A 22838-nucleotide genomic window follows, 5' to 3' on the forward strand; every position below is an offset into this window, starting at 1 on the left:
GGAGGACACAATGGAGTTGTCAACCGTGATGGCGAGATCATGGAACGGGCAGTCCTTCCCGGGAGGAAGAGCAGCTCCGTCTTGCCGAAGTTCAGCTTGAGGTGGTGATCCGTCATCCACACTGATATGTCTGCCAGACATGCAGAGATGCGATTCGCCACCTGGTCATCAGAAGGGGGAAAGGAGAAGATTAATTGTGTGTCGTCTGCATAGCAATGATAGGAGAGACCATGTGAGGTTATGACAGAGCCAAGTGACTTGGTGTATAGCGAGAATAGGAGAGGGCCTAGAACAGAGCCCTGGGGACACCAGTGGTGAGAGCGCGTGGTGAGGAGACAGATTCTCGCCACGCCACCTGGTAGGAGCGACCTGTCAGGTAGGACGCAATCCAAGCGTGGGCCGCGCCGGAGATGCCCAACTCGGAGAGGGTGGAGAGGAGGATCTGATGGTTCACAGTATCGAAGGCAGCCGATAGGTCTAGAAGGATGAGAGCAGAGGAGAGAGAGTTAGCTTTAGCGGTGCGGAGCGCCTCCGTGATACAGAGAAGAGCAGTCTCAGTTGAATGACTAGTCTTGAAACCTGACTGATTTGGATCAAGAAGGTCATTCTGAGAGAGATAGCGGGAGAGCTGACCAAGGACGGCACGTTCAAGAGTTTGAGAGAAAAGAAAGAAGGGATACTGGTCTGTAGTTGTTAACATCGGAGGGATCGAGTGTAGGTTTTTTCAGAAGGGGTGCAACTCTCGCTCTCTTGAAGACGGAAGGGACGTAGCCAGCGGTCAGGGATAAGTTGATGAGCGAGGTGAGGTAAGGGAGAAGGTCTCCGGAAATGGTCTGGAGAAGAGAGGAGGGGATAGGGTCGAGCGGGCAGGTTGTTGGGCGGCCGGCCGTCACAAGACGCGAGATTTCATCTGGAGAGAGAGGGGAGAAAGAGGTCAGAGCACAGGGTAGGGCAGTGTGAGCAGAACCAGCGGTGTCGTTTGACTTAGCAAACGAGGATCGGATGTCGTCGACCTTCTTTTCAAAATGGTTGACGAAGTCATCTGCAGAGAGGGAGGAGGGGGAGGAGGATTCAGGAGGGAGGAGAAGGTGGCAAAGAGCTTCCTAGGGTTAGAGGCAGATGCTTGGAATTTAGAGTGGCAGAAAGTGGCTTTAGCAGCAGAGACAGAGGAGGAAAATGTAGAGAGGAGGGAGTGAAAGGATGCCAGGTCCGCAGGGAGGCGAGTTTTCCTCCATTTCCGCTCAGCTGCCTGGAGCCCTGTTCTGTGAGCTCGCAATGAGTTGTCAAGCCACGGAGCGGGAGGGGAGGACCGAGCCGGCCTGGAAGATAGGGGACATAGAGAGTCAAAGGATGCAGAAAGGGAGGAGAGGAGGGTTGAGGAGGCAGAGTCAGGAGATAGGTTGGAGAAGGTTTGAGCAGAGGGAAGAGATGATAGGATGGAAGAGGAGAGAGTAGCGGGGGAGAGAGAGCGAAGGTTGGGACAGCGCGATACCATCCGAGTAGGGGCAGTGTGGGAAGTGTTGGATGAGAGCGAGAGGGAAAAGGATACAAGGTAGTGGTCGGAGACTTGGAGGAGAGTTGCAATGAGGTTAGTGGAAGAACAGCATCTAGTAAAGATGTGGTCGAGCGTATTGCCTGCCTTGTGAGTAGGGGGGGAAGGTGAGGGTGAGGTCAAAAGAGGAGGAGTGGAAAGAAGGAGGCAGAGAGGAATGAGTCAAAGGTAGACGTGGGGAGGTTAAAGTTGCCCAGAACTGTGAGAGGTGAGCCGTCCTCAGGAAAGGAGCTTATCAAGGCATCAAGCTCATTGATGAACTCTCCGAGGGAACCTGTAGGGCGATAAATGATAAGGATGTTAAGCTTGAAAGGGCTGGTAACTGTGACAGCATGAAATTCAAAGGAGGCGATAGACAGATGGGTAAGGGGAGAAAGAGAGAATGACCACTTGGGAGAGATAAGGATCCCGATGCCACCACCCCGCTGACCAGAAGCTCTCGGGGTGTGCGGACGAAGAGAGAGCAGTAGGAGTAGCAGTGTTATCTGTGGTGATCCATGTTTCTGTCAGTGCCAAGAAGTCGAGGGACTGGAGGGAGGCATAGGCTGAGATGAACTCTGCCTTGTTGGCCGCAGATCGGCAGTTCCAGAGGCTACCGGAGACCTGGAACTCCACATGGGTCGTGCGCGCTGGGACCACCAGATTAGGGTGGCAGCTGCACGCGGTGTGGAGCGTTTGTATGGTCTGTGCAGAGAGGAGAGAACAGGGATAGACAGACACATAGTTGACAGGATACAGAAGAGGCTACGCTAATGCAAGGAGATTGGAATGACAAGTGGACTACACGTCTCGAATGTTCAGAAAGTTAAGCTTACGTAGCAAGAATCTTATTGACTAAAAATATTAAAATGATACAGTACTGCTGAAGTAGGCTAGCTGGCAGTGGCTGCGTTGTTGACTTTGTAGGCTAGCTGGCAGTGGCTGCGTTGTTGACACTACACTAATCAAGTCGTTCCGTTGAGTGTAATAGTTTCTACAGTGCTGCTATTCGGGGGCTAGCTGGCTAGCTAGCAGTGTTGATTACGTTACGTTGCGTTAAAAGAACGACAATAGCTGGCTAGCTAACCTAGAAAATCGCTCTAGACTACACAATTATCTTTGATACACAGACGGCTATGTAGCTAGCTATGTAGCTAGCTACGATCAAACAAATCAAACCGTTGTGCTGTAAAGAAATTAAATGAAAAATGTGATACTACCTGTGGAGCGAAGCGGAATGCGACCGGGTTGTTGAGTGCTGAAGTTCTATTCACGTTGGCTAGCTGTTGGACTGTCGGCTAGCTGTTGGCTAGCTAGCAGTGTCTCCTACGTTAAGGACGACAAATAGCTGGCTAGCTAACCTCGGTAAATTAAGATAATCACTCTAAGACTACACGCTCTAAACTACACAATTATCTTGGATACGAAGACAGCAAAGACAACTATGTAGCTAGCTAACACTACACTAATCAAGTCGTTCAGTTGAGTGTAATAGTTTCTACAGTGCTGCTATTTCGCCCGGCAACCAGACAGGGTGCGTTCCAGGACACCGGAAACACACTCCAGGACAGAGACACAGGCAAACACAGACTCAGGAAGCGGGATTCGTGACATTTATTTTATATTGTTTTTTTGTGGGTGGGACAGAATTTGCACCACTTTTGTAGAATCACCCAGGTAACAAAAAATCTTTAAACAATTCATAATTAATAACATATCACCAGATAGTTGAATCAAACATGGAAGTAGAAAGGTTGAAAGGAGTCCTGCATCTCTCTCTTTAGCCAGACAGACTAGTCAATTTTAGTCATGACTGTTTTACATTGATGACCTCAACCTTTGTGCCAAAAATATATTTGTTCCACCTTTCTAATAGCTTTGTTGTTAAGTTTAAATTATATAAAAATCTTTGCACATCAGTTGGCAGCTAATGGATATGTCCTGTCATGCTTTCAGCTGAACTCACTATATTGATGATACTTGTCTACTGTGAATGGAGAAATTATCCCACATAGACATCTAAACCAATCATCAACTTGACCATATTAGTAGTGATTTCATAAAGGAGGGTTGTATATAATTTAAATTAATTATATTCTATTGATTCTATGGGGCAGAACTTGTTGGCAGCCGTCTGTGACATCATAATCCACTGTATGGCACTACCATGACAACGTAATTCCAATTCTGAACCTCATAACTCATCTTTCCTTCTAGAGAGTGGTTGATTTTTACATTTTTGCTGAGTTTACTCCTTGCACTTGTGATGGCTTTGAACTGTAGTACTGTTGTTTTGTCGGTGACTCTTTACATGGTGGCGTTACACGCTGGACTCCCTGACAGACTCCCAGATGGCGAGGTGCTTCAAGACACCCTGTTACCCCCAATGATCCCTAAGGAGTGGGCCGCCACCCCTCAACTCCAGGCCGACATTTACACCATTCTAAATATCCTGTACAAACGACACTTGACAACTGAAGAAAACACGACCACCACCAAGACCGGACAGACCTTGACTCAGACAACCCAATATGATGCTGTGCCTAGCTTTGAATTCCTGCGGACCCGTGTGGCTGAGTGAGATTGTATGGAGGAGACCGGTTCGATTGATTAATGAGACTGAAGACCAACATTTGGAGACAGCGGGTTCTGTGATGTTGGGTCTCTCCTGTGTGTTGGGAGGACTGGGCCTGCTACTGAAGATCAGTTTGAAAGGCCTTCTACAGGTAAAGTGATGTGAAGGGACACTGGGGCTAGGAGGGGGTCTGAGAAAGGCTTTGGGAAACACCACAATGTTATACTTGTATTTTACCTGAAATATGATTATGTTGTCCTACAGAGACTAATGGCCTAAACTCATCAAAGGTGAGTGTGCGAGGTGTGTGTGATTTATTTTAGAATGCATTGTTTAGAATTATAATGACCCAACTGAAGCTGGGCGGGTGTGTGGGTTGCCCGCTTTGATGCCTCGCTTAATGAGAACTTGTCTCTATTTTTGTATCGCTGGCGCTGTAGTCACACAAAACCATACTTACAAAAATGTTCAAACTAATTGGAAGAGGTAGCTAAGGGTTGAGGCTTTACAATACTAAATGAAACCAATTCATCCACTTATGGAAACACAACATCGCTATCAACAAAGATGATTGGAGATATGGACTATCCTGCTAGCATTCAGTCACTGCTCTGCCTGTCCTTTCCACCCGCCTTGCTCTGCTTGCTCCGCCGCCTGCTTCTGGTTTTTCACTTAAGAGCCATGTTTCTTTTTTTCCCTCAGGCCATGGTTGCTTTGGAGCTTGATGTTGACCAGGACAAGATGAAGGGAGCTGGTCAGACAGACTCCTGTATTGATGCTGCAACTATTCCAGTGTTGACCTCCAAGAACAGTGGCTCTAACAAGAAGAGAGGCCGACTCTCCAAGAGGGGACACCACTGAACATCCTGCTGCAAATATGGGCAATTGTTTTTTTGGCACTTGAAAGATTTTGATAAAGATTTTGCTTATTACTATACTTGCTGTTTCCGTTTCATTATTTCGCTCAATTGATATTTTTTTGTAGAAGTTTCAATAGTTTTCAAAATGATCTCATTCAGCTGGGCACAAAAACAAGACAAGAGGTTGCTTTACAGTGGAGCATTAAGGAGAGTGGACCCACATATTAAAGACGGTTGGTAGGTAACAAAAACTGACACTGTGTATCCGCCCAAAAGGACATTTACTTGTATAGTGCACATTTTCAAATAGACCTTGGTCAGGCATCATCTAAGTGATCTTGAGAATGAGGATGCAGAGGAGGTAGCCTACACAGCAGCTTGGCATTGTGGTTGTCTGTCATCATGCCCTGAGTTCATAGTGAAGCACTCGACTAGACCTCAACTCCACTCACCCTCTCTCTCCCTCTTCCTTTAGTCTCGCTCACCTCTTTCTCCTTCTCTTTCGCTCCTTCTCTCTGAGGACATAGGGACGAGCATGACGTATTGGTCCTGATGGAACAGAGAAGGGGCCTGAACTGAACCAGAATTGACCTGGCGACAACCAAGACTAAACACTTTAGGAATGTGTCTGACGATGAGAATGCCAAAGAAAATGTTTTAGCTACTCCCTGTGTGTGTGTATGTGTATTTGTATGCGTGTGTGCCTGTGTGTGCGTATGCTTGTGGACTTGAGTGTTCGTTCATAAGTGAAGGTTATATAAGTCTACACATTTGGAGTGTGCATGTGGAGGCTGTGTGTTTGTGCATCAGTGTGAGTTGTGTGTATTTAGTTGCTTAGTAATTGCGACAGGGTCAAGACCAAGCCACATCATGTTGCCCCTGATTATATCGTAATTATGTTCTTGATTCTGAAACAAAAGTGCCCAACAATGGTTTGATAAGAATAATACCTTTTGTTTAATGAGACTTGCTGTAACTCCTGTGTTCATTCAATTAGTAAACAGGTCTTCTATTCAGCCTGGGGCACCCCATCCCTAATTTTCCTAAATCAGACACACCCCCGCACCTCACTGCCCCCACCCCCACCCTGCAGCGTCCCACATCGGGGTCTCGGCAACATTCAGAACACAGGCTCCACCCCCCTTCCCCCGGACTGACCCCCCACCCATTTGATTGTGATTGACAGCGTCTTTGTTCCATTGTGCGTAGCTGTCGCCTCTGATGAAGACACACACACACACACACACACATACACACAGACCTATGTAGCTCCCCTTACTGCACAGTGCACAGAAAGACCTGGCTGCTACCTCTGTTGAAATATGTAGCTCTACACAGCCAGGATCCTCTGGGTACCAGCTCTACAGACAGGGACTCTACAGACAGGGACTCTACAGTCAGGGACTCTACAGTCGGGGACTCTACAGACAGGGACTCTACAGTCAGGGACTCTACAGTCAGACCCTCTCTGTAGGTTTCTGTCTCTCTCTCTTTCACTTTCTCTCACTCTTTCTCCCTCTCTTGGTTTCTGAGTGTGTCTCTGGCATGCCTCTCTCTCTCTCTCTCTCTCTCTCTCTCTCTCTCTCTCTCTCTCTCTCTCTCTCTCTCTCTCTCTCTCTCTCTCTCTCTCTCTTTCAGTGGACTGGGAATCCAGGGCTGAGGGTCCGAGGGTATGGGGGAAGCAGCTGGTGAGGGAGGCTCTGGGGTGCAGTGGGGCCGTTTCTGAGGAGGAGGCCGTCATTAACAGGGCTCACCCCTCCTCAGGGATGGGAACCAGGTCATATTCTCTCACATGGCACAAAGCAGGGTGTGTGTGAGGGGGGGGCTGGATGGGGAGCAGGCCATGACCTCTTTATATCCATCAACAGATCACCGGCTTGGTCCACACACACACTGCACACAAGCAGATGCAAAAGAACGCAGGCGCGCACACACACACACGGATACTTAACAGCAGGACTAGACCTATTGGCTATGAGTGTAAGGAGACATTTCATGGTCGTCTGCAAACCAACTTTCTCTCACACACTATCATTCACTGGCTCTCCAGTCGAACCACACACAGAACAACTTTCAACACCAGTGGTTGGAAACATCCACTCAGACCCTAGAAAAACATTATCCAGTCCCAACTCACAGAGATCAGTAACTTCAAAGAACAATAACCTTAATCAAGACTTACAACCCCCCCCCCCCCCCCCCCCGAAAACAAACCAATATCATATGGCTACAATGATCTCCATCCCTAGACAACAAGCAATACTCTCAAAGGTCTCCTGCTCATTGAGCTGTGTGCTATCGCGTCTGCAGTGGAATCTCACCCCAGCTGATGGTACAGCTAGAGAGAACAAACAGTGATCTAGTGCCTCCAACTGGTTCACATAGAGTCCTGCAGGCACAATGGAAACCAGGCTCTCTGGAAACACCACCAAAGACATTGAGCTAAATGCCTCATCATTACAGCGTCATTAAGAAAAAGGCTGTCTCTTTCAGAGTAAACCAAGAAGTTTATTTCTAAATCAATTAATTACTTTCAAAAATAAGATATTAACAATCTATCAATTCATACACTTTTAAAAACCACACATTCAGCTTGTAAAAAGATGCAGAAATAATATGATTAAACAGCAAAACAACAATACTACTATAAAGACATACATCAAATTAAATATACAATGAAGGAATCTAGTAGATTCTTCGTAACTCAGAGCTAAATACTGCATTGTACTAAGAGTTTAGCAAGGTCTGAGTCTTAAGTTCATTGGGTGCTACGTTACGCTTTCACTGTGATTGCAATGCTGTTGTTTTTTGTTATTCTTTGTAACTGGTTATGTGTGCTTTGTTTTTCAGACAGACAGACGGACAGACGGAGACAGACAGACGGACAGACAGAGACGGACAGACAGAGACGGACAGACAGACAGACGGACAGAGACGGACAGACGGACAGACAGACGGACGGACGGACGGACGGACGGACGGACGGACAGATGGACAGACAGTGTCATTGCCCCAACAGTACCTCAAAAGACCAGGACGGAGGAGATGCCTGGCTGTGTTTGTGGGTAAGTTGTTTGTGTGTAATCATGTGTATGTATGAGGAGGGCCAGGAGTTTTTCCCGATCACATGATCTGACCAGAAAAAACTTCTAGCCCCATGCATGAGGTCACACTGTACTGTCTGTGTTTGTGCAATTGTGCGTGTTGCCTGGCCAAAGCTTATCCTGGCTCTCTCACGGCCTCTCTCGCCGAGAACTACATGCCCCCTCCTTCCCCCAGGTGGTCCAGGTTTGGGTGTCAATGAGCTACACCACTGTATATTTCTCACAGGGTATGTCCAAAATGGCACCCTATCCCTATACAATGCACTACTTTTCACCCTGGTAATGCATAATATGGGGAATAGGGTTACATTTCATACCAAGACCGGTCTCTCTCAGTTCGGTGAGATGGTGCGTCGGCGCAGGCAGCTGCAGGTCAAGCACTTAAGGATGCTCATGGTGATGTGCATGAGGGGGCCGAAGTTGAACAGCAGGTTGTAGAAGGTGTTGACCGACAGGCCTCCTGTCTCGTCGGCATACTTCATGGCCACGATGGGCGTGTACAGGCTGTTGGTCAGGTTCCTGAAGCGAGGGTTCCTTGACTCGATCACCTTCTTAGTACACTACATGGGAGAGAGAGAGAGAGAGAGAGAGAGAGAGAGAGAGAGAGAGAGAGAGAGAGAGAGAGAGAGAGAGAGAGAGAGAGAGAGAGAGAGAGAGAGAGAGAGAGAGAGAGAGAGAGAACATCTGAGTGTTTATAGCACACCTGAGTTTCTTTCAAATACTTGTTGGTATTGTTTGTTGGTCTGGAGTCCCAGATTGGATTGGATTTGTACTTTTGGGACTATTCCATTGGTTCCATTACACTAGGCAAACTCAAAATCCCAAGAACCAAAGGGTGACACAGGGAGCGGAGCGTGTTCACGAACCTTGGCGATGTCCTCTGGGGTCTGGCCCATGGCCTCAAAGATATCCTTGGAGGAGGGCAGGTAAACATCTTTAAAGTAGCGCACTGTGTCTGCATCAGCTCCTGGGTACTCCATCTTGGCCACGTCCTCCATCATCTTCGTCTCAAACTCCGTGTGCACCGGCCCTGGCTCAATCATAGACAAACTGACCGGAGAGAACAGAATAGATCTTTATTAATCTATTACACAGTAACTGCAATTCTTTATTTTTGCTGACACACTAACCAGGTATTGAGTCACTGGCTGTAATTGAATGGCCACTGTGAAAGATACCAAGAGATGTAATGACAGAAACCCAATAGGAGTACAAGACTGACTGAGAGGAACTCACTGGACGTTAAACTTGAGCAGTTGGACAGCCATACTCTCACAGAAGCCCTCCATGGCGAACTTGGAGGCAGTGTAGACATCGTTGAACACCACACCTGCAGGCAGAGCAGACTCAGGGTCAGGAGGAATGGTAGTCAGAGAGCAGGGCCGGAATCTACAGCTTTTACAGTTAGCCTGCTAGTCCAGATCTGTAAGTGCGCGAGACAACCCCTCAATCATTGGCATGCCAGTCTTACCCTGTAGACCCATAACACTGCTCATGACCACGATGTGTCCCGCCCGCCTCTTCTTCATGTCAGGCATGACCTCTTTAATCATCCTCACCACGCCAAAGAAGTTGGTCTCAAACACCCTCTTCATGTCCTCGATACTGATGCTTTCCACGGGTCCCAACAAGCCCACACCTGCATTGTTGACTGAGGGGAGACTCACAGATAGAGACAAGGGTTACAGACCTGTAGTTACACTACCGATACTATACCGATACTACGCTGTAGCCTTCTGTACAGACACCTATCGTTAAGGATTAGAGCTGAGGCTCTAAAGCTTTAGTCACAACTGATGTTTTGTCATTGTTTTATTTAACCGTTATTTAACTAGGCAAGTCAGTTAAGAACAAATTATTATTTACAATGACGGCCTACCTGAAGGCAAAAAGCCTCCTGCGGGGACGGGGGCTGGGATTAAACATTTAAATAAATTAAATACAAATATAGGACCAAACACACATCACGACAAGAGAGAAAACACAACACTACATAAAGAGAGACCTAAAGACAACAACATAGCAAGGCAGCAACATATGACAACACAACATGGTAGCAACACATCATGGCAGCAGCACAACATGGTAGCAGCACAAAACAGGGTACAAAAACATTATTGAGCACAGAAAACAGCACAAAGGGCAAGAGACAACAATACATCATGGAAAGCAGCCACAACTGTCAGTAAGAGTGTCCATGATTGAGTCTTTGAATTAAGAGATTGAGATAAAACTGTCCAGTTTGAGTGTTTGTTGCAGGTCGTTCCAGTCGCTAGCTATAGCGAACTGAAAAGACGAGCGACCCAAGGATGTGTGTGCTTTGGGGACCTTTAACAGAATGTGACTGGCAGACTGAGTGTGGTATGTGGAGAATGAGGGCTGCAGTAGGTATCTCAGATAGGGGGGAGTGAAGCCTAAGATGGTTTTATAAATAAGCATCAACCAGTGGGTCTTGCAACGGGTATACAGAGATGACCAGTTTACAGAGGAGTATAGAGTGCAGTGATATGTCCTATAAGGAGCATTGGTGGCAAATCTGATGTCCGAATGGTAAAGGACTTCTAGCCGCGCGAGAGCGCCCTTACCTGCTGATCTATAAATGATGTCTCCGCTCTGAATCAGGGTTAGTTTGGCAGCGGGGCTGAAAGATTTTACGATTAGAGGAAACCAAGTCTAGATTTAACTTTACCTGCAGCTTTGATATTCTTTTATTTTATTTCCTTTCTTTTTTTATTTTTTGGTGTTGAATTTTACCCCCTTTTTTCTCTCCAATTTCGTGGTGTCCAATTGCTGTAGTAGCTACTATCTTGTCTCAACGCTACAACTCCCGTACGGGCTCGGGAGAGACGAAGGTTGAAAGTCATGCGTCCTCAGATACACAACCCAGCCAAGCAGCACTGCTTCTTAACACAGCGCTCATCCAACCCGGAAGCCAGCTGCACCAATGTGTCAGAGGAAACACTGTGCACCTAGCAACCTTGGTTAGCACGCACTGCGCCCGGCCAGCCACAGGAGTCACTGGTGCACGATGAGACAAGGATATCCCTACTGGCCAATCCCTCCCTAACCCGGACGAAGTAGCCTGCAGCTTTGATATGTGCTGAGAGAAGGACAGTGTACCGTCTAGCCGTACTCCCAAGTACTTGTATGAGGTGAGAACCTCAAGCTCTAAACCCTCAGAGGTAGTAATCACACCTGTGGGGAGAGGGGCATTCTTCTTATCAAACCACATGACCTTTGTTTTGAAGGTGTTCAGAACAAGGTTACGGGTAGAGAAAGCTTGTTGGACACTAAGAAAGCTTTGTTGTAGAGCATTTAACACAAAAGGGAGCTGGGAGGGGCCAGCTGAGTATGAGACTGTATCATCTGCATATAAATGAATGAGAGAGCTTCCTACTGCCTGAGCTATGTTGTTGATGTAAATTGAGAAGAGCGTGGGGCCTAGGATTGAGCCTTAGAGTACTCCCTTGGTGACAGGCAGTGGCTGAGACAGCAGATGTTCTGACTTTATACACTGCACTCTTTGTGAGAGGTAGTTAGAAAACCAGGCCAAAGACCCCTCAGAGACACCAATACTCCTTAGCCGGCCCACAAGAATGGAATGGTCTATTGTATCAAAATTAAATAAATAATGGTTCAATTTAAAAATATAAAAAGCTTTGGCCAAGTCAATAAAAATAGCAGCACAGCATTGCTTAGAATCAAGGGCAATGGTGACATCATTGAGGACCTTTAAGGTTGCAGTGACACATCCATAACCTGAGTGGAAACCCGATTTCATACCAGAGAGAATACTATAGACATCAAGAAAGCCCGAATTTGTTCTTAATTGACTTGCCTAGTTATATAAAGGTTTGAATTGTATGAACACTAGTTTTGTGTCTTGAAATACTTTTGGGAAGAATGTATGATTTTTTTCTCTGTGGGCTCCCGAGTGGCACAGTGGTCTAAGGCACTGCATCTCAGTGCAAGAGGTGTCACTATAGTCCCTGATTTGAATCCAGGCTGTATCACATCCGGCTGTGATTGGGAGTCCCATAGGGCGGTGCACAATTGGCCCAGCATCGTCCGGGTTTGGCCGGGGTAGGCCGTCATTGTAAATAATAATTTGTTCTTAACTGACTTGCCTAGTTAAATTAAAAAACTAAAAAACATGAACTCCATTGGTCAGACAGTTGCACCAATCACTGTCACCACTAGGTGTCAGCACATGAATGAAATAAATAGAGAGGTGTGATGTAACAGTCTGCTGGGCTGTTTTTGTTGTATTAAGGGTAGAGGGGGTAGTGTCGGGGAGTGGAGGGTCAGGAGTGAACCTATAAATAGAAACAGTTTTCCTGGAAAAGTCCAGCAGTTGAAACAGAGGTTATAGTTTTAAGGCGTACATATACACATAGGCCTAGACCCTTCTAATTGAACTCTGAACCTCAAAGCCAGTTCCACTGCATTTTTTCATTGTTCCTCCAGGGACTGATTTAGACCTGGGACACCAATTATTAAACAAGTAGAAATTAAAACCAACAGGCTTTGAACCTCGTAGGGTAAGAGTTGAATATCCCTGGCCTAGACGAATGCAGGATGAACGCATGCCCTGGAACACACACATTCACAAACCCACACACACGAAAAAGGCGAGGCTATTTGTCCCAGGGCTAGAGATCAGGTCATTGCCACACAAAAGGCCAGGGCAGGGGGTTTAGCTCGTTAGTTCCAGCCCTGTTAACTCACTGAGGATATCAATATGGCGGTCCTTGACACTGTTGATGCACTGCTTGACTGACTCATCACTGCACACGTCCAGAGGCAGCAGCATGAGGGTCTTCCCATACGCATCACCTGCTGCCTCCACCAGCTTATCCTTCTTCTTCAGGTCCCGCATGGTGGCAATGACTGGGAGAGAGAGAGAGAGAGAGGGGATGGAGAGAGAGAGAGGCAGAGAGAGAGGGGGTGAGAGAGAGGCAGAGAGAGAGACACTGTTGATGCACTGCTTGACTGACTCATCGCTGCACACATCCAGAGGAAGCAGCATGAGGGTCTTACCATACGTGTGACCTGTTGCCACAAGAAAAGGGCAACCACTGAAGAACCACTGAAGAACCACTGAAGAACAAACACCATTGTAAATAAAACCCATATTACCCGGCACTTCCGGGTTGGAGTGAGTGGTTGCATCGGCACTTCGCTCCCGCAGGTAGTATAACTTTTTCATTACATTTCATTACATTTCATTATAGCACAACGGTTTGATTTGTCTAATATTAGCAATTTATTCTTAGCTAGCTACATAGCCGTCTTTGTATCAAAGATAATTGCGTAATTATTGTATTTCGCCGTCCTAACGTAGTCTTCACTAGCCAGCTAGTTAACGTCCACTGATTAGCTGCACTGGAGAAACTATTACACTCAACTGAACGACTTGATTAGTGTAGTGTTAGCTAGCTACATAGCTGTCTTTGCTGTCTTCGTATCCAAGATAATTGTGTAGTTTAGAGTGTGTAGTCTTAGAGTGATTATCTTAATTTACTGAGGTTAGCTATCCAGCTATTTGTCGTCCTTAACGTAGGAGACTCTGCTAGCTAGCCAACAGCTAGCCAACAGCTAGCCGACAGCTAGCCGACAGCTAGCCAACAGCTAGCCAACGTCTACCGAATAGACTCACAACCCGGTCGCATTCACAGGTAGTATCACATTTTCATTTAATTTCATTACAGTACAACGGTTTGATTTGTTTGATCATAGCTAGCTACATAGCTAGCTACATAGCCGTCTTTGTATCAAAGATAATTGTGTAGTCTAGAGCGATTTTCTAGGTTAGCTAGCCAGCTATTGTCGTTCTTTTAACGCAACGCAACGTAAACAACACTGCTAGCTAGCCAGCTAGCCCCCGAATAGCAGCACTGCAGAAACTATTACACTCAACGGAACGACTTGATTAGTGTAGTGTCAACAACGCACCCACTGCCAGCTAGCCTACTTCAGCAGTACTGTATCATTTTAATCATTTTAGTCAATAAGATTCTTGCTACGTAAGCTTAACTTTCTGAACATTCGAGACGTGTAGTCCACTTGTCATTCCAATCTCCTTTGCATTAGCGTAGCCTCTTCTGTAGCCTGTCAACTATGTGTCTGTCTATCCCTGTTCTCTCCTCTCTGCACAGACCATACAAACGCTCCACACCGCGTGGCCGCGGCCCAGCGCGCACGACCCACGTGGAGTTCCAGGTCTCCAGTAGCCTCTGGAACTGCCTATCTGTGGTCAACAAGGCAGAGTTCATCTCAGCCTATGCCTCCCTCCAGTCCCTCGACTTCTTGGCACTGACGGAAACATGGATCACCACAGACAACACTGCTACTCCTACTGCTCTCTCTTCGTCCGCCCACGTGTTCTCGCACACCCCGAGAGCTTCTGGTCAGCGGGGTGGTGGCACCGGGATCCTCATCTCCCCCAAGTGGTCATTCTCTCTTTCTCCCCTTACCCATCTGTCTATCGCCTCCTTTGAATTCCATGCTGTCACAGTTACCAGCCCTTTCAAGCTTAACATCCTTATCATTTATCGCCCTCCAGGTTCCCTCGGAGAGTTCATCAATGAGCTTGATGCCTTGATAAGCTCCTTTCCTGAGGACGGCTCACCTCTCACAGTTCTGGGCGACTTTAACCTCCCCTCGTCTACCTTTGACTCATTCCTCTCTGCCTCCTTCTTTCCACTCCTCTCCTCTTTTGACCTCACCCTCTCACCTTCCCCCCCTACTCACAAGGCAGGCAATACGCTCGACCTCATCTTTACTAGATGCTGTTCTTCCACTAACCTCATTGCAACTCCCCTTCAAGTCTCCGACCACTACCTTGTATCCTTTTCCCTCTCGCTCTCATCCAACACCTCCCACACTGCCCCTACTCGGATGGTATCGCGCCGTCCCAACCTTCGCTCTCTCTCCCCCGCTACTCTCTCCTCTTCCATCCTATCATCTCTTCCCTCTGCTCAAACCTTCTCCAACCTATCTCCTGACTCTGCCTCCTCAACCCTCCTCTCCTCCCTCTCTGCATCCTTTGACTCTCTATGTCCCCTATCCTCCAGGCCGGCTCGGTCCTCCCCTCCCGCTCCGTGGCTCGATGACTCATTGCGAGCTCACAGAACAGGGCTCCGGGCAGCCGAGCGGAAATGGAGGAAAACTCGCCTCCCTGCGGACCTGGCATCCTTTCACTCCCTCCTCTCTACATTTTCCTCCTCTGTCTCTGCTGCTAAAGCCACTTTCTACCACTCTAAATTCCAAGCATCTGTCTCTAACCCTAGGAAGCTCTTTGCCACCTTCTCCTCCCTCCTGAATCCTCCTCCCCCTCCCCCCCTCCTCCCTCTCAGCAGATGACTTCGTCAACCATTTTGAAAAGAAGGTCGACGACATCCGATCCTCGTTTGCTAAGTCAAACGACACCGCTGGTTCTGCTCACACTGCCCTACCCTGTGCTCTGACCTTTTTCTCCCCTCTCTCTCCAGATGAAATCTCGCGTCTTGTGACGGCCGGCCGCCCAACAACCTGCCCGCTTGACCCTATCCCCTCCTCTCTTCTCCAGACCATTTCCGGAGACCTTCTCCCTTACCTCACCTCGCTCATCAACTCATCCCTGACCGCTGGCTACGTCCCTTCCGTCTTCAAGAGAGCGAGAGTTGCACCCCTTCTGAAAAAACCTACACTCGATCCCTCCGATGTCAACAATTACAGACCGGTATCCCTTCTTTCTTTTCTCTCCAAAACTCTTGAATGTGCCGTCCTTGGCCAGCTCTCCCGCTATCTCTCTCTGAATGACCTTCTTGATCCAAATCAGTCAGGTTTCAAGACTAGTCATTCAACTGAGACTGCTCTCCTCTGTATCACGGAGGCGCTCCGCACTGCTAAAGCTAACTCTCTCTCATCTGCTCTCATCCTTCTAGATCTATCGGCTGCCTTCGATACTGTGAACCATCAGATCCTCCTCTCCACCCTCTCCGAGTTGGGCATCTCCGGCACGGCCCACGCTTGGATTGCGTCCTACCTGACAGGTCGCTCCTACCAGGTGGCGTGGCGAGAATCTGTCTCCTCACCACGCGCTCTCACCACTGGTGTCCCCCAGGGCTCTGTTCTAGGCCCTCTCCTATTCTCGCTATACACCAAGTCACTTGGCTCTGTCATAACCTCACATGGTCTCTCCTATCATTGCTATGCAGACGACACACAATTAATCTTCTCCTTTCCCCCTTCTGATGACCAGGTGGCGAATCGCATCTCTGCATGTCTGGCAGACATATCAGTGTGGATGACGGATCACCACCTCAAGCTGAACCTCAGCAAGACGGAGCTGCTCTTCCTCCCGGGGAAGGACTGCCCGTTCCATGATCTCGCCATCACGGTTGACAACTCCATTGTGTCCTCCTCCCAGAGCGCTAAGAACCTTGGCGTGATCCTGGACAACACCCTGTCGTTCTCAACCAACATCAAGGCGGTGGCCCGTTCCTGTAGGTTCATGCTCTACAACATCCGCAGAGTACGACCCTGCCTCACACAGGAAGCGGCGCAGGTCCTAATCCAGGCACTTGTCATCTCCCGTCTGGATTACTGCAACTCACTGTTGGCTGGGCTCCCTGCCTGTGCCATTAAACCCCTTCAACTCATCCAGAACGCCGCAGCCCGTCTGGTGTTCAACCTTCCCAAGTTCTCTCACGTCACCCCGCTCCTCCGTTCTCTCCACTGGCTTCCAGTTGAAGCTCGCATCCGCTACAAGACCATGGTGCTTGCCTACGGAGCTGTGAGGGGAACGGCACCTCAGTACCTCCAGGCTCTGATCAGGCCCTACACCCAAGCAAGGGCACTGCGTTCATCCACCTCTGGCCTGCTCGCCTCCCTACCCCTGAGGAAGTACAGCTCCCGCTCAGCCCAGTCAAAACTGTTCGCTGCTCTGGCCCCCCCAATGGTGGAACAAACTCCCTCACGACGCCAGGACAGCGGAGTCAATCACCACCTTCCGGAGACACCTGAAACCCCACCTCTTTAAGGAATACCTAGGATAGGATAAGTAATCCCTCTCACCCCCCCCCCTTTAAGATTTAGATGCACTATTGTAAAGTGACTGTTCCACTGGATGTCATAAGGTGAATGCACCAATTTGTAAGTCGCTCTGGATAAGAGCGTCTGCTAAATGACTTAAATGTAATGTAAATGTTAACTATTTGTACATCCTTACAACACTGTACATAGCCATAGTCTCTAATGCTTTAAAACATGTGATTGTAATGTTTACTGTTCATTTTTGATAGTTTATTTCACTTTTGTTTATTGTCTATTTTACTTGCTTTGGCAATGTAAACATACTCTACATGGCCAAAAGTGTGTGGATTCGGCTATTTCAGCCACACCCGTTGATGACAGGTGTTTAAAATCAAGCACGCCGCCATGCAATCTCCATAGACAAACATTGGCAGTAGAATGGCCTTACTGAAGAGCTCAGTGAATTTCAAAGTGATACCGTCATAGGATGCCACCTTTCCAACAAATCAGTTTGTCAAATTTCTGCCCTGCTAGAGCTGCCCCAGTCAACTATAAGAGCTGTTATTGTGAAGTGGAAACGTCTAGGAGCAAAAAGGTCTCAGCCACAAAACAATAGGCCAAACAAGCTTGCAGAACAGGACAGACGAGTGCTGAAGCGCATAGCGAGGAAAAATTGACTGTCCTCAGTTGCACTCACGGCCGAGTTCCAAACTGACTCTGGAAGCAATGTCAGCACAAGAATTGTTCATGGGGAGCTTCATGAAATGGGTTTCCATGACCAAGCAGCCGCAGACAAGCCTAAGATCACCATGCACAATGCCAAGCGTCAGCTGGAGAGGTGTAAAGCTCGCCGCCATTCGACTCTGGAAATGCATTCTCTGGAGTGATGAATAAGTCTGCACCATCTGGCAGTCCAACGGACGAATCTGGGTTTGGCAAATGCTAAAAGAACGCTCACTGCCTGAATGCATAGTGCAAACTGGAAAGTTTGGTGGAGGAGGAATAATGGTCTGGGCTGTTTTTCATGGTTCGGGCTAGGCCCCTTAGTTCCAGTGAAGGGAAATCTTAACGCTACACCATACAATGATATTCTAGATGATTCTGTGCTTCCAACTTTGTGGCAACAGTTTGGAGAAGGCCCTTTCCTGCACAAAGCACAAAGCGAGGACCATACAGACTGTGAGCCGGGCCTAATCGCCCAACATCAGTGCCCGACCTCACTAATGCTCTTGTGGCTGAATGGAAGTAAGTCCCCGCAACAATGTTCCAACATCTAGTGGAAAGCCTTCCCAGAAGAGTGGAGGATGTTATAGCAGGGACCAACTCCATATTAATGCCCATGATGTTGGAATGAGATGTTTGACGAGCAGGTGTTCACATACTTTTAGCCATTCAGTGTTTGTTTCCCATGCCAATAAAGCCCTTTGAATTGAATTGAATTGAATTGAATTGAATTGAGAGAGGCAGAAAGAGAGAGAGAGAGAGACAAGAGAGAGAGGCAGGAAAAAGAGAGGCAGAGAGTGAGGCAGAGAGAGGTTCAGAGAGAGAGAGAGATGTTTAGAGAGACAGAGAGACAGAGAGAGAGAGAGTGAGAGAGAGAGACATTTAGAGAGACAGAGAGAGAGACATTTAGAGAGAGATAGAGAGAGGCAGAGAGAGAGAGAGATGTTTAGAGAGACAGAGAGACAGAGAGAGAGAGAGCGAGAGAGAGAGACATTTAGAGAGACAGAGAGAGAGACATTTAGAGAGAGATAGAGAGAGACAGAGAGAGAGAGAGATGTTTAGAGAGACAGAGAGAGAGACATTTAGAGAGAGATAGAGAGAGACAGAGAGAGAGACAAGAGAGAGAGGCAGGAAAAAGAGAGGCAGAGAGTGAGGCAGAGAGAGAGGGAGAGAGAGAGAGATGTTTAGAGAGACAGAGAGAGAGACATTTAGAGAGAGATAGAGAGAGGCAGAGAGAGAGAGAGATGTTTAGAGAGACAGAGAGACAGAGAGAGAGAGAGCGAGAGAGAGAGACATTTAGAGAGACAGAGAGAGAGACATTTAGAGAGAGATAGAGAGAGACAGAGAGAGAGACAGAGAGAGACAAGAGAGAGAGGCAGGAAAAAGAGAGGCAGAGAGTGAGGCAGAGAGAGAGGGAGAGAGAGAGATGTTTAGAGAGACAGAGAGACAGAGAGAGAGAGAGCGAGAGAGAGACATTTAGAGAGACAGAGAGAGAGACATTTAGAGAGAGATAGAGAGAGACAGAGAGAGAGACAGAGAGAGGCAGGAAAAAGAGAGGCAGAGAGAGAGGGAGAGAGAGAGAGTAAGACATTTAGAGAGAAAGAGAGAGAGAGAGACAGAGAGAGAGACAGAGAGAGAGAGAGAGAGAGAGAGAGAGAGAGAGAGAGAGAGAGAGAGAGAGAGAGAGAGAGAGAGAGAGAGAGAGAGAGAAAGAGAGAGAGACAGAGAGACAGAGAGACAGAGAGTCATTTAGAGAGACAGAGAGAGAGACAGAGAGAGAGACAGAGAGACAGAGAGAGAGAGACATTTAGAGAGACAGAGAGACATTTAGAGAGAGATAGAGAGAGACAGAGAGAGAGACAGAGAGACATTTAGAGAGAGATAGAGAGAGACAGAGAGAGAGACAGAGAGAGGCAGGAAAAAGAGAGGCAGAGAGAGAGGGAGAGAGAGAGAGTAAGACATTTAGAGAGAAAAGAGAGAGAGACAGAGAGAGAGAGAGAGAGAGAGAAAGAGAGAGAGAGAGACAGAGACAGAGAGACAGATAGTCATTTAGAGAGACAGAGAGAGAGACAGAGAGAGAGACAGAGAGACAGAGAGAGAGAGACATTTAGAGAGACAGAGAGACATTTAGAGAGACATTTAGAGAGACAGAGAGAGACATTTAGAGAGAGAGAGAGAGTAATAGATCTGAGATATGTGAGACTACATGGAACAGACTGATGACTGACCCACTGACACATAGATAAGCATATATAGTAGACCTGCACACAGGTTTATATGCAGACAGACAGACAGACAGACAGACAGACAGACAGACAGACAGACAGACAGACAGACAGACAGACAGACAGACAGACAGACAGACAGACAGACAGACAGACAGACAGACAGACAGACAGACAGACAGACAGACAGACAGACAGACAGACAGACAGACAGACAGACAGACAGACAGACAGACAGACAGACAGACAGACAGACAGCCAGACAGCCAGCCAGCCAGCCAGCCAGCCAGCCAGCCAGCCAGCCAGCCAGCCAGCCAGCCAGCCAGCCAGCTCAGGAACAGGTCAGTGGGTCTATTCCACGTCCATCCGCTTGTGTAACACCACTATTGATTCCCTTTGAACTCTGGACCTGGGAGACATGAACCTACATAGAGTAACAAACAGTATCTACCATCTACAGTATGTACAGAAAGGTTTTCCACATGTTTGCATCTTGCGACTTGACATTCTCCATTCCAAGTTTACAGTGAGGTCAACCACGTCTGTGTTTATTGATGAGCTCTAACACGGAAATAGAGAGACAACAGTATTACACAATAGAGATCAATGGTGGAAATCAACAGCTCGAATCAGGCATTGATCTGAAGACCTGCTGTCCTTGACGAATGAAGACATCCTCTGATTTCATCTGGTTCTGTAACCTCTGACCCAACGCCCCCAATGACAATCCAGTATCTATGGAGTGAGTGGAAGATCATGGAATAATGGTGTGTGACTAGAATAAGCACTGCTCATATCTGCTTTACTAGTGAGGGTGTGGAAGTGCTAGTGGAGAACTATGAGAGACAGTGCCCAGTTTAAGGGCACGTGTTGTACACCTATGAGTAAGATCTTCATGATGAGAGAATTGGGTGTCTGTCAAGCAACACAGAGATGTATGAGTTTCAACAGAACAACAGTTGCATTGTTCTTTCAGTTGTTGTTGGAATTATTCTTGGGCAACAGCTTAGTAAACATTCTTGAATGGAGCCACACTGCCCTGAACTGGGATTGTTGAGGTTTCTCTGTAGTTGGCAAATGTCACTGCTACCAATTAATACTCAGAATAACAGCGCAATATTTAATCTGGATTTTCATGATCCTTCAGAGAGAACAGATCATGTTATTTTCTGCAATGTGGTCTCTCTCTTTCTTGGAAGCAGGTCACAGTTCAACGAGAATGGTTCAACCCTGAGTACTGTTGAGGGAGCTGTTAATCGCTTCTGTTGCGCTCCTCTATTTCACGGCAATAAATCCCAAGACCCCACTACCCTCAAAGAAAGAACAATTCTACGTAACCCTAGACTGACATTAATGATGGGATGTCTGTAGCTGGAAAGTGGATGACAAACGTACAAGGTCCGCGACCTTCCCCGAGCTCCGCTGAGCCCCGATGAAGATTTCAAACAAGCCTTGCTAGTGAACCTTCGCTTGTACAGGTCTCAAACTTTGTCCCTCTTTCAACACTCGCTCCAGAGAGGGGACTATAGGCGCATTAGACACGGCACTAAACCGGTGCAGCGGTCTACAATTCAGTGCGATAAAGAGGGCTTTGTACGAGAGAAGTCACTTGAAAGAGAACTGGCAGTCTCTTTTATGATCCCAGCCTGGCAAGCGGCATCCTGGCGGAGCCGTACCCCGGAAACTTAGCTTTCATATGATAATAGATTAATCAAGGAGGATAGAGAACCAGAGGGCTCACGATAGGAAATATATATATATATATATATTTACACTAGCAATAGGAGATTACACTAGCAACACTAGCAATAGGAGATTACACTAGCAACACTAGCAATAGGAGATTTAGTCTAAAAGTAAAACAAGTAGGCTACAATTAATGAGCGCAAAGGTCAAACCTGCGCGTAAAAGTTATTTTGGATAGATAGACTAACGATGACCCTATTTGTACACATAACATATTCCACAAGGGTTCAAACAAATATCAGAGGGATTTTAGCAGCATGTCGGATCAAGCTTCTGAAGTTAAAGGCAGATAAACAATGTAAAGAAAGCGCATTTACCATGGTAACGCTTCTTTTCATCTTTGGCCAGCAGGACGGCGATTCGTAATCCGATGCCGGAGGAGCAACCGGTGATCAGAACTACTTTTTGTCCACTGCTCGCCATGGCTTGTCCGGTTAGGTCGTGCGTTTTAGTGGTCTTCGGCTCCGGATGGTTGTTGCAGAGCGAGCTCGAGCACTGGACTTTAAAAACTAAAGCGGATCATGCAAACACAGCGGCCATGTGAGCGGGTAATTTAGTCACATGTCCTATAAAATCGTTTACTAAAAAAGACGAGGCACCTCACCTCGCAAACTCGACTGCCGGCAGAATTTTTAATCTGCTAAATGCTGCTTGCCCTGAATTGATTTTTTTTAAAGAACCTAAATGAATGCCTGTTTTACTGTGTGTGGCAGCCTAACATATGGGTGGGGGTTACAATGATAAGCATTTTTCATGCAATTTTGAACAACAGCCTCAATAAATATTTATTTCCCAGTAGTGCCTATGTTTAATATGGCTGTGTTTGGATGCATTCACATCTGTCAGACAGGCCTACCTATTGCTGCAACCTGGTCTCAGAGTATTTCGGATAATTCTGTAAACTACATAAATCTGAGTTACTTCATTTAGTACATACTATGTTTTGTATGGTATTAATTTGTGGATGTCTATCATCCATTTCGTATGATAAGCTATGTTACAAATTACAATTCATATTATATGTTACAAATTGAATTCATACAATATGTTATGAAT

The 22838-nt window shown here is 47.1% G+C and overlaps 1 protein-coding gene across 1 annotated transcript; it reads right to left on the minus strand.

Annotated features, from left to right (window-relative positions):
- Positions 1-7453: 7453 nt before the first annotated feature.
- Positions 7454-22435, minus strand: LOC124000423 (retinol dehydrogenase 8-like). The gene is made up of 6 exons (XM_046306771.1): positions 22100-22435; positions 12799-12960; positions 9542-9721; positions 9307-9400; positions 8937-9120; positions 7454-8630 (listed from the first exon to the last, which is right to left on the minus strand). Exons 1-6 carry the CDS (start codon positions 22203-22205, stop codon positions 8403-8405), a joined length of 954 nt encoding a protein of 317 aa, XP_046162727.1. The 5' UTR covers positions 22206-22435; the 3' UTR covers positions 7454-8402.
- Positions 22436-22838: the final 403 nt, after the last annotated feature.

Source organism: Oncorhynchus gorbuscha, linkage group LG16 (genome assembly GCF_021184085.1).
Source record: "Oncorhynchus gorbuscha isolate QuinsamMale2020 ecotype Even-year linkage group LG16, OgorEven_v1.0, whole genome shotgun sequence".
Classification (NCBI taxonomy): domain Eukaryota; kingdom Metazoa; phylum Chordata; class Actinopteri; order Salmoniformes; family Salmonidae; genus Oncorhynchus; species Oncorhynchus gorbuscha.